We start from the raw sequence: 12,201 nt of genomic DNA on the forward strand, positions 1-12,201 counted from the left end.
TAACTAAACTTGCAGTAAGGTAAATGTATTTTTAATCATTTCCTGTATTTATGGAAGGATGGAGATTTTTTTCCTTCACGTTTATGCTACTTCATTAACATTTGTATTTGAATGAAAATGACTTTTTACTTCATGTGCATTTTCTATGTGCATGTTTAACTTCTCCTTTGCCAAACAACCAGAGGTGAACAGTAAGCATGTAACGTCCTTAATGAGCATGGATGAAGATGATTCATGATTGCACTGAAGGAATATATTCCTGTGGGGAAACTACTTGTGCTACAAAATCCCATAAACCAAACCACTTGTTTATCTGTCGTTCCCACTGAGATAGTAATATAATTACTCTCATAATTATCTTCATTAGTGTCAGGAATTAGCTGCAATCCATTCCTCTGCTCTGAGAGTGTTTATTTATTTTTTGGTGATATTTCTCCTGGATTTAATCAAGAGGATAAAGGATTCTTAAATTCACAAAGCACCGCTACAGACATCTGTGATGCACTTTTATGACATTATCTGCGCTAAAATATAGCTTGTTGTCCTTCAGTTCCAGAATCCCTGTGCCCATTCCCTGACATCTGCCCTTCATTACATGGTTCCCGTGCGACCAAGACGACAGATTGTCTATCCTCTGGAAAAACTTGGCATAAATGCTCCAGCAAAAGAGGTCTCTAAGGATCAGGTGGGTAACAGAAGCCGCAGTAAGCAAAAGGCATAGCTCCAACTAAATGTAGGATTTGGCAGATGGGATGACATTACTGTCTTAATGTTGGTGTGCTGCTTCTTAATTATCTTGAACCTGATGTTCATGCCCTTACTTTGTCGTGCTCTGCTATCTTTTTTTAACATGTGTTTCAAACAGAGAATTGCAACTAGCAGCCTTTAAATTATTCAGAATGTTGATAATAATAATTTAAGTATTTAAAATCGTCAGATTCACAGAATGGATATTTTATCAGACTATTTTATTCTGCAGTTTGATCCTTCCCAGAAAAACAAAGTCATGGGCTTGTAATTCCTTCTATAGCTTTCCCCTCGTCAAAAAGGCCATTTGCACTAGTGAAAAAAGCAGTATCTGACTGTGGTCATAAAAAGAGCTCTGCTGAACCATAGCAGCAAAGTTTCATCTAGCCCAGCTTTGTTTCCTTTTGGTGGCCAAAAACAGATGCCTCTTGGAGCCCACAGCCTCTCTCGCTGTCAGCTCCCAGCAACTCAATGCTTTACCACCTCTGAGGTTGCTGTGTAGCCATCTATTTATTTATTTAGCTATGTATCTGCAGTCAGCACTTCAAATAAAAATATATCAATGCTGATTTTGAAAGAAGAGAAAATTCATGTTGAAAATTAGGGCAAATAGCTGGCCTATCCTCCATGAACTTGTCTAATCCCTTTTTAATCATGTCCCCAGCCCCAACAAGGGAGACGTGGTGTGCGCATTGAGGATGGTGCGGGATGCAGTAGGTGTGCCATCTGTTGCTGTGCATGTAGATCATTAAATCGGAGTCTCTTCATGTGGCTGTTGGACATGGGGGATTTTGTGCCCCCCACAGTTGCCCCTTGCACATCTAAGCGTGGAAACTTATTCCTGCACACAGATTCACCTTTCTCTGGTTGGGGGACATAAAATGGACCCACATTTACAACTGCATTCAGCAATATTCTTTACATTTTTCTCAGCGTATTTTTAGTTTCTTAGCTGCTTGTTTATATTTCATAAAATCATGTACACTGCTTAATTGTAAAAAAAAACCCACACAAAGCAATTTACAGAAATAGTGTACTGATGCTAATTGGACATGCAGAATTTTTTAAAACAAGGAAAATGGATTGTGTATCTGTTCATTTCCATGTTTAAGTAACAAAGGAAGAAATATGCCAAGATACCTCTTCTTTGTTGGTGCTAAGTCATCTACTTGCAAATCACCTAGAAAAAGATACATAAAGGTTTTTATATTGGTTTTATGATGAATGTTACTTTTCTGACACAAAGAACTTATAGCACAGTTCAAATTTTCCATTTCATAGTTGCTTAATATATTTTTGGCTTCACAAATCTCAAGTAGCTAAAATGTTTCAAACTGTGCCTCAACCGTATAGATTGTGGTTTTGAATTCCCTCCATATCTCTAGGAACTTTTTCTCTACTTTACTTTCTGCTACTATTCTATGATGAAATCTCCTCTGTACTTCTATTTTCTTATTCCATTCCTTCCTTTCTGTCCCAATCTTTTAATAATCCTCAGAACCATTACATTTTACATTTTTCTAGCACAATTTCACCCTGTTTTTCTTGTGCTTGCTGTCTCATTTGTGAAGAATGCTTTAGTTGAAAACAACTTTTATATACACACATCTCTTTCATTGTCTATAGAACTATATATCTATATTAATATATCGTTTTCTCTATATATATTTATTGTTAAAATAATTCCTGGTTTCCATTTTCTCCAGACCCTCTTTTCTGATTAGTTCATGCTCTTCAAAATAGGAATCTGTTGTTTGTTTATCTTGGTATTGGACTAAAACCTAATTAAATACTAACATATTTATGCCTTGCTTCCATCCTCCACACATATATATTGTTCTATCGGCTGTTCTGATCCCTTCCACATTCCCTTCTCATGTCCCTTTTCTGCTTCTTCCCAGCTTGCCTTCCTTTAATTCCTGGAATTTTCATATTAGAATTTCTCAGTGACATTTCCCCACCAAATTCTCCTACCAGCCACCTCATTGCTGTCCAGTTCTTCTGTCCTAGCCGCATCCCATATGCCCTCTCCTATCTCTGTTCACTTGTCTCCTGTGTACTGTCTTATACCTTGGTTGTTCCCGTCACCGGCTTGTCCTCAGTTGCCATAAGGAAAAAGTGTTTCTATGTGATTTCACCAATGCGTCTTGGAATGTAACCCCTGTGTAAATGGGGGGGGGGTTGCCTGTATGAGGGGGAAATGTCCTAAATTAGTCCTTTGTTCTAGCAATTCTCTGCCTGTGAAAAGTGACACTATAGGAAAGTTGCAGTAGCACTAAAGCTATATAAAGAAGCAAATAGTAAACTCATCTCTTTCTGGCCTCTCACAGCCTCTAACATTTAAGATGTATTGGACCCCAGACGCCCCAGGGCACATGAGGCCATTACTTTGCTGAAACAAAGGATGCCTGGGTCTAGTCATTGCATTGATGGGAGACTGCCTGGGAACCAAGGGCAGTCCTATCAGCACATGGGTTTCTACTTGCACAATGGGACATTCCCCCTGTCCCTCCCAAAAAATATTCGCCAGGGGTTTGGAGGAACCCCTAGACCAGATTTAGGAAATGTGCAAGGGGAGGAGAGGAGGAAATACTCAGTTGCACAAGCAGAAAACCTTGCACTGATAGAATGTTCACATAGTTCTACTTTGGATTCAAACATACATGTATGTCCCTTTAGGCTCCATGATGGAAGAAAGCCTTGTGCATGCTACACTAAGTTGCTGTTGTTTGAGATTGATAATTATTGTGTGAAAAAAATACTTTCTTTGGATTGTATCCAACTAAGTTACACTCAGACTAGACGTTTGTTTTGTTTGTTTGTTTGATTGATGATTATGTGTTCATTTATTAAATTTGTATTCCACCTTATACCTGTAGATCTCAGGGCAGATCACATTATATAAAAAAAGAAAATGCATAATAACAACAAAAACAAAGTCAACCCAATAATCCCCCTTCTCACAACACATTTTAAAAGGGATGTCAATCAGCCAAAGACCTGGTTGAAGAGGAACTTTTTGTGTGTATAAGGTGTGAAGGCGCCAGCCAAACCTCCCTGGGGAGAGCATTCCACAAATGGTGAGCCACTGCAGAAAAGGCCAATCCTCATGTTGGCACCCTCTGCACCTTTCATGAGAAGGGCCTCAGAAGATGATCTCAGGGTCTAGGGTAGGTTCATATGGAGAGAGGCTAGAATTAATGAACCTAAATTATTCATGAAAATTATTTTCAGTGGTTCTACTCTGAGTAGGACTAACATTGGATACAACCCTTTGGTAATAAGTCTGCTTTTAAATCATCTATCTGCTGTGCTTACTGTTTAGGATTGCCACCAATATTTCTGTATGTGTGTTGCTCAATTTTCTTTGGATTTTTTCTTCCTGACAAAGCTAACTTGATTTATATATTGTACAAGTGTTTTTGTTTTATCAATAACTGTACAAAATCTGTTATATTGGAATGCTAGTCTGCAACTATTAATATTTCCATTTTACTCCAGAAAAGAAAAGAATAAATATTTAGAGCAATGTATTTTCGCATTCCAGTCAGCTAGTTATTCAATTAGTAATGGTTTCTTCATTTGTCAGGACACTGCCAAGGATGCCAAGGAAGGGGAAATTGATCATGTGGTTTAGAAGAGAATAAAGGTCACAAGAAATTCCACAGATATAGGGATACCAATGGGCTCTTCAATAAGCCATAATAGTTAGAGGTGTTTCACAGGGAGAACAGATTCTTCAGCGAGAGTATCCCTTTTGGATCAAGGGGGAAATGTGGTTTAAGCAGAATATCTTTTGACAGTATTATTGTTATCCCATGTGAATAATTAGCTTGAGATTAGCTAATTTTTAATAATTGTATTTTAAACATTTATTTTCAACTTACTTTCTCACCATCTGGAAGCAGTCTGCTGTCCATCTGTCTTTTTAAATTATGAATATGACCCTGAAATAGGTGCTATAATTAACAGTAATAACTGTTCCATGATGCAGAATAAAAATGTAATATGTTTATTTAATTACTTCTTGATTCTGACCATCCATTGTTCATGTTTTATTGTATCTTTATTGCACTCTGTCAAGTTTTATTATGCACTTCAAGATTGTTGTTTCTCCTGCTGCTGCGAACGCAAAAAGGCTGCAGAATCTCTTGTTATTGTTGAAAGATTTCTCAGCTTGGTAATGGTTTATGAAATACAGGTTTGCATTTCCTAATCCAAAGACAGGTAGAATATTGATCACAGTCCACTGATCAAATGCAGCCTGAATAATGGCATACTGGTGACCATTATGTGATGAAAGCTGCTGTTGCACAAGCATTAGCTTATGCATTTTCAGTTTGGCAATCCAGACCTCACAGGACTCCATATTATCAGCTCTGCTGCCCATGCAAAGCCTGGGGCTCCTGCTATGAACCTGTTTGCCTGTTGCTGCTTATCCTGTTGGTTGTGCAATTGATCTTTTCAGGAGTCTATATAGTTCCCCCAAATGAAGATTGTTTGGAGCTCAAACTTAACTGCTTAACTCTTCCCAGGAATTTGCTACAGTTTGAGTCCAGGGGTCTGTCAGCCAATTCTGTGGGGCACCAGAATATTTGGCTGTGGAAGTGGGATGTAGTCCCAGATTCACAGGCCAGGCTAGTCAGCACTCCATTTTGGAGGTGGTATTAGTAGAGTCCTGAGATAAGAAAAAGTTGCTCCCCATGGGTGAGAAAGCTGAGCACAAGTCAAAAGCCCTGCAGTTCTTTCAGAATTAATCAGAACCACTTTTTGCTCCCATGTGAAGGTTTCAAGGCATGTTAGAACTGAAAGAGCACTCATCTGGGCATGCAGGACCTCAGTCACAAAAGCCTCCATATTCATCTTTAAGTTCACAAAAGGAACTCCTCAGCCTGACCCCAAACTTGCACTGGTGCATGGGTCTGTTGGGGGCAGATTACTGCACTTTGCCCACATGTGGAAGAGCAGATGGACAAGTGGGTTTTGGACCCAATGTTGGCTGGATATTCTCTAGAGTTCACTTGTTTGCCAATGCATAGCAATCCCACAAACCAAAAGTCTTTTCAGAAGGCAACCTAACATTTGTTATGCATCAGAGCCATAGAGTCAGTAGTGCCAAAATTGGCAACAAGGGCAGTTAGTTTTCAAGAAAATGAAGTGGAAATTGGGTTGTTTTCGGATCAGCTGAAAATAATATAGAAATCCAAAGGAGCTGAATGGGACTTATTCCCTGATACATGTGCTTTTGAGTTCAGCCTTTTAGTAAAGCATCAGTCTATGATATTGTAGATGAGATCATGTAAAACTAAGTATGGTTCAACAGTACAGCTTTAATTTAGCAAGGTAGAGAGTGATTTTCCAAGAAGTAACTGTTGCTCAAGATTCTGTTGTACGTGAGTAACAAATTGCTAATGATTTGTGTAAAACATGCATGGATGAAAACCCATTATTTATTCTACCATCACTTGTTCCATGTAGTTGATGATTTTATAGCACTAGCAGTCATGCAAACACATTTGTTTTGAGCTGATGGCTGATCATAAATTTTCTCACTGTAAATGTCAGCAGGTTTGTGTATTGCTGCCATTACATCTTGTCTGGAAGCCTGAGCATTATGCAATTATGAGGAGGCAGCAGATGGCATCATTAACAAGAATGCTCTGAATGTTTACCACTTATGTGCATGTGTGAAATTAAAAGTAAGGTGACCTATCTTCACTTTGAAAGCATGATGTCAGTAGTATACAGGTGTTAATGTTGTTTTCCATAAACTGGAATATTCATTCTGGCCTGCAAAGCTGGTTCTTTCTTCATTAACCTTTAGCACAAATCTTATGGGTTGATATCCTGCTGAATGTGATGAGAGCTGTTTGGAAAGGCGAGATAAATATTATTCTTCAAATACTAATACTCAGCAATGCCCCCAAAGCGAGATGCACATTTCTGTTTATATCCCATTGTTGCTATTCAGTTGTGCTGTGATTATTAATTTAAGTATAAAATCTGGATGCTTAATTATATGGCACACCAAGATAGAATTTCAAAACTTATTCTATAGCAGTTCTGAAAGTAGGGAAACATATTTTTGTGTATTTCTTTTGTCTTATGTGCATTCACAGAAAAGACAGTACGCTCATCCACACTGTTGTTTAATGTGAATAGTAAGTTTCCTGTACCTCCATTGATTATCCATGATGTTCTCCTCCAGATCACTGTCATCCCACACTTCCTTCTCCCTCAGTCCAGATTTTCTCATACTAGGAATACTCTGAAAAGGAGAAAGTACAGTATGAGAAAATCTGGGTTGAGGGAGGGGAAAGTGTGAGAGGGCAGTGATTTGGAGACATAATATGGACAACAGAGAAATAATGAAGGTACAGGAAGCTTACTATCCACATAAAACATGACCCCACTATCAGTGGGGTTCTGTGATTTAATCGTACTTTGAAAGTATGGAATTGTAGCTGTGTTAGAGAAATTATAGGCCTGGGGTATTGTAGGCAAGGTATTGTGATAGAACCAGAGGCTGGTCTTGACAAGCCAGGCAGCCTGCTGAGTTTTGGCACATTAAATCTCAGCAAGTGTTTTCTGGGACCCAGCTGCGAGTGTTTCGCAGAGGTGCAGCAGGAGCTTTCCTGGGTTAGACTCAGAACAGAAGCTCTTTCAAAATTAAATTCATATCAAATGGAAATGTCTGACATTTGAAGTCACAATATTAAGGGCTCAGAGCATCAAAGTGTTAGATTGAATTTAAGTATGTAACAACATTAGCTATACTGAAGTAGATTTGAACATGCCTTTTGAGGAGCAAAATAGTGTTTTGTTTTAATTTTTTTATAACAATAAACATTGAATATTGTATTGGAATGTGTGTGAATTGAATTAAAATTTGTGACCCTGCATGCAAAATCACATTTTACCAGTTTTCTGCATGAAGGTATCAGGTGCCTATCAAAAATAATATTTCATGCAGAGTTTTTAAAGTAAAGGGGAAAAGTTCTTAAAACATGTTTTTAAAGCACAGCAGTGTTCTTAAAGCATTGCATGTAATGAGTGTAGTTCTGGGCCTGGGTGCGTCACTGCTGTCTCAGTGAGGAGGTGCACAGGTGTCTGGATGCCTCTTGAGGATCAGCATGGACTTGAATTTGGAGGAGCAACACAGAGTGTTGAGGCTCATCTCTTTTTCAAAAATATAAAAACAATCACCCTTGGCCACTTTGTAAGTTGAAGGTAAGAGACAGGCAGCCCATGCCCAGCAGACAGACGGTAGAGAAAGGATCTTTCCCCATTTCTAACCTTAAAAAAAAAAACATTTTGTATTGGTTGTCAGATGCTCTGAAAGTAGTGCACAGATAACCTCAATAAGTTTTCAAGAAGGGTTGGAGAAAGGGAAGGGTCCCTTCCTCACAGCCTGAAGGGGATGAATGAGTCTCTTTTTCTTTCTGATGAGTGAAAGAAGGGGGCCTTGTATTCCCACTGCTTACCAGTATGGGGTGTATGGGGTGTTAGGGGAGGGATAGTATCTCTAGTGGGAGACACCTTGTACTCCTTCTGGGACAGTTTGTCTACCTTTGGTCCCCAGCCTGCACTCCGCTCTCACCTGTGGTTCCTAGAAGCTGTTAACATGTGAAAGCAGCCTCACCCTGGGAAACAGCTTCAACTGCCTGGCTAAACTAGGTGAGGGTAGCCAATGGGTCTCAAATCCTCTGTGAGTTAGGGACACTCCCTGCATGTGAAGACAGGCTCTGGCAGATTGAGCAGACAAGACCAACAGTGGGTCTAAAAGGCTGTTTCTGCACATGCAGAAACATATTGCTCTGCTTTCCTTTGGAGCACATCACTGAGGCCAAAAGAAGGGTCTTGTCATCTGGGCAGTCCAGGACTTTCATATACACTGCCCAGTCTTGCACCCCAGGGAGGTCACTTCAGTGTTGTTAACGCAGCAGCTTGACTTCACCCCCAGAGGTGCAGTCGATTGTCTTTAAAGACAGGTGGATGTCGTCAAGAAGTGGTGATGCCTCTTTTGCTGCCATTGGCTTAGCTGCTCTTACATCAAAGTGTGACTGAGCAGGCAAGTGCTTCTTCAAGGTAGTAGAAGCTTCAGAAGGCAGGGTATAAATAAAAAGAAAGAGTAAAGAGGTGTGGAGGATACAGCAGACCAAGAGAACAGGAATTGAGATATTGAGGAGATCAAGGGCCCAAAGAAAGAAATGGCAGAGGAAACAGACATGAGATGAGTCTCCTCCTGTAGAGAAAGGCAGGGCAAAATTCTCAGATGAGTAAGAGTAATAAAAATGCTAGGAGACTGACAGAAGTGGGGTAGATTAGAGGAATTAGAATGAACAACAAAATGGAAAGTGGGAGATGAAGAAGGAAACTGTAGATGGGCAGTTATCAATGGAGGGTTGAAAAAAGTGAAAAGAAGTGTTGTATGTAGGATAGGCAATTTTTGTTTTTGTCTGAGGTATAGCAATACAATTCTGCTCCCCAGTATGACAATCCAGAGGGAGTGTAAAGTGACTCAATCGTCGTTTCCATGGTTACTGCATAGCTTGCTAACTGACCTCCTGCTGCCATCTTGAAGCCAACTGGCCTGAAACAACACAGACTTGAAAAGGGTTCCTGCTATATTCCATCACCTAGCAGACTTCATCTTCTATTCATTTATTGGATGTGTGTATGCATCAGTACTGTCTTGGGGAAGCCATGTTCAATATAGTAGGATACTCAGAGACAACACACTCAGAGCGACTACATTAGTAGTGATCCATTCTTGTACATCAGACTAACTTGCAGCCAGCAATTGTGTCAACAGTCCATTGTATCACAGAGTCTGAACAAGGGGAATACAACAGTTTTTGTTGATTTATTCTTTCTTGCACCTCTAATATGTTCTTTTAAAAGAGAATGAAATAGAAGATACCTTAACAGCATTTTTCAGGCAGATTCACTGTTGTAGAAGCTCAGAATGGGTGTTATAGAACTGGAATTAGCAGGTGGTTGGTTATTTGTATGGCAAGCTGTTCTACATTAAATGCCTTACCAAAAGTTTTTTTAAAGTTATTTAAGCCACAAATAAATATTTATAGTTTGATACCAATGTATGTACACCGATCATGGATTTGGCTTCATAAATGTATGGCCAGACATTTTGAATTGCAGAGGAAATTCTCTGAGGTTTGTAAGTGGATATTTAAACGGAGGCTGGATGGGATGAAATACACAAGATTTAACTTGAGTCAATCTTACAATAATTCAATTCATCCAGAGTTTACATCCTCTCTCCTCTTACATTTCTGTAACTTGGGATGCAATTTTTCCTCTTTTCTGGTTGAAAATCAGAAACATGTTGTGCCCATGTTGGTTGCCCCCCAAAACTCAGCCTCCCTGCCATTATGTCTAGGATGACTGAGTAGCATCTCTCAAGATTCCCAGCCTCTGCGCTGTTAGTTTGGGGATAAGTGTTGCATAAAGACTCCTAGATCTGGTGGCAGATCTCTTAACATTTTTGTCTCTTCTTTTTGCATTGGGACTTCTTTTAGCATAGAGGACAAATGGTTTGTTTTTGATACCTTTCTAAAAAAAAAACTTATTTGGAAGAGATAGCCCAAAAGTTAATATGTATTTGGGGCATAAGAAAAGTGGAACACAAATAATATATTGATTTAAATCTTGCTCGTTGTGCTAGAGAAAGGAAGTAGTTAATACTGGAGACACTAGCTGTACTGACATGAGATTTGCAGTATGCCCATGCGTTTGTGAAATAGTGTGCCTCTTCCCTAAAGTCCTGTGTACGCATTTTAAGTGGAGGTAAATCGTTTCTTAAAATCAATGGAGTTGACTTGCCTCATGCAAAACTGATCCTTGAATTTCACACCAGAAATGTCCCCCTTGCCAGCAGCTGCCAGAGAAGTAACAGGAGAGCACTCTGCCCTCCCAGGTGGAAATAATGTGACAGGCGGCCACAGTAGGAATGGCTAAGCTCAACACAAGGCCTAGTGCTTGTATTCACAGATAATAAATCTTGCTCTGTTGCATATTAGTTAATGATTACTTGTTCAGGACTCACAGAATTGGGATAGCCTTCAAAGGAAGGAAAATGGAAAAAATACATCTTGCTTATCTTTCCCCTTCTCTTGAATCCTTCTACCATTGTGCCATATAGTATAAAAATTACTTAAAATACATACAAAATACTCAATAGTGCTTTATTGACATGTGACATGGGCATCTAGTTGGCCACTGTAAGAACAGAATCCAACAGGGCAAAATTCTTGATCCTGTGCATACTTATGTAGGAGTAAATCCCATTGAATGGAACAGGCATTAGATTGCTATGCTAGCTACAGTAGTACATGCCATTTGTGAAGAATAAAGCAGACTTGCAGTCATTTTTCTTCAGATGGCCTCAAGCAGATTAAGGAAGTAAACCCCCATACCAACCATTTATTAATATACTTTTAACCCACTTTTCAAAAAATTTGTATCCCAAAGTGACTCAGATCAATTAAAAAGAGAGAAGGGGGTCAGTGCTGCCATAAGACTTACTGTCATGGCCCTCCAGCTTCCCAGCACCACATGGGGGAAGGGAGTTCCTGGCCAACTGAGAGAGTACACAGCTCTGCTAACCCTTACCCTTAGACAAAGCTGGCCCTCCAGCTGTTTTGGGACTACAACTCCTGTCATCCCAAGCTAACAGGACCAGTGGTCAGGGAAGATGGGAACTGTAGTCCCAAAACAGCTGGAGGGCCAAGTTTGGCCATGCCTGCCCTTAGACCTTTCTGCTGCCTCCAGGTAAGCAGTTATTTACTGCAGTGCTGCTTTTTCCCAATTAGCCTAAAATGTTTCATGAGTTTCCCTAAGAACAACTCAAAAGTAGCATGTAAGAGCTTTTAGACTAGGGTTTTAAGAAGCTAAAAGTTTACTTAAAAGATATAAAAAGAAGGTAGTTCTTAAGAAGAAGGTTTAAACCCAAGAAAAGTTATATGCACACAAAGGAATCTCCCCAACTTTGAGCAAAAGAACAAAATCCATCCATTTTCTCTATCTAGACACAGTAAGCTTAGTAAGGATTGCCATTCATAAACTTAGTACCAAAGCAAGACACTGGCAGATGTAGTTTGTGACTCATATGCCCCACAATCAAGGTTCAATCAGGTTCTTGGGTATTAATTCCCAACTGCATACAGACTGTGCGTGACACATGCATCTTCAGTGGGTTTTCCAGCTCCCACTTTGAACCCAGACAAGTCGGTTTGGCAAGCCACCCCATAACCCTCAAACAAACCTATAGCCCAGGTTTCTATTTTTATGACATAGTATAGTCTAATAAGGTGAAGTCCATCCTCTTCACACTTACAAACTAAAAAGACAAGACATGCAAGGGAAGGGAAGGGAAGTAACAGGAAAAGACAGAGAAGGGCGAGCAGTTTTTCAAGTTCAGAACGAAGTTGT

The 12,201-nt window shown here is 39.7% G+C and overlaps 1 protein-coding gene across 7 annotated transcripts in view; it reads left to right on the forward strand.

Moving 5' to 3' along the window:
* The window catches only part of CFAP61 (cilia and flagella associated protein 61), a 123,458-nt gene that overhangs the window by 50,245 nt on the left and 61,012 nt on the right, over positions 1 to 12,201 (forward strand). For all 7 annotated transcript variants that reach the window (XM_053394887.1, XM_053394886.1, XM_053394888.1 and 4 more), the window contains one exon: positions 551 to 685. In XM_053394887.1, the coding sequence (XP_053250862.1) occupies positions 551 to 685 (135 nt within the window). The remainder of the gene's footprint in view (positions 1 to 550; positions 686 to 12,201) is intronic.

The sequence above is a fragment of the Podarcis raffonei genome, chromosome 7 (assembly GCF_027172205.1).
Source record: "Podarcis raffonei isolate rPodRaf1 chromosome 7, rPodRaf1.pri, whole genome shotgun sequence".
Lineage (NCBI taxonomy): Eukaryota > Metazoa > Chordata > Lepidosauria > Squamata > Lacertidae > Podarcis > Podarcis raffonei.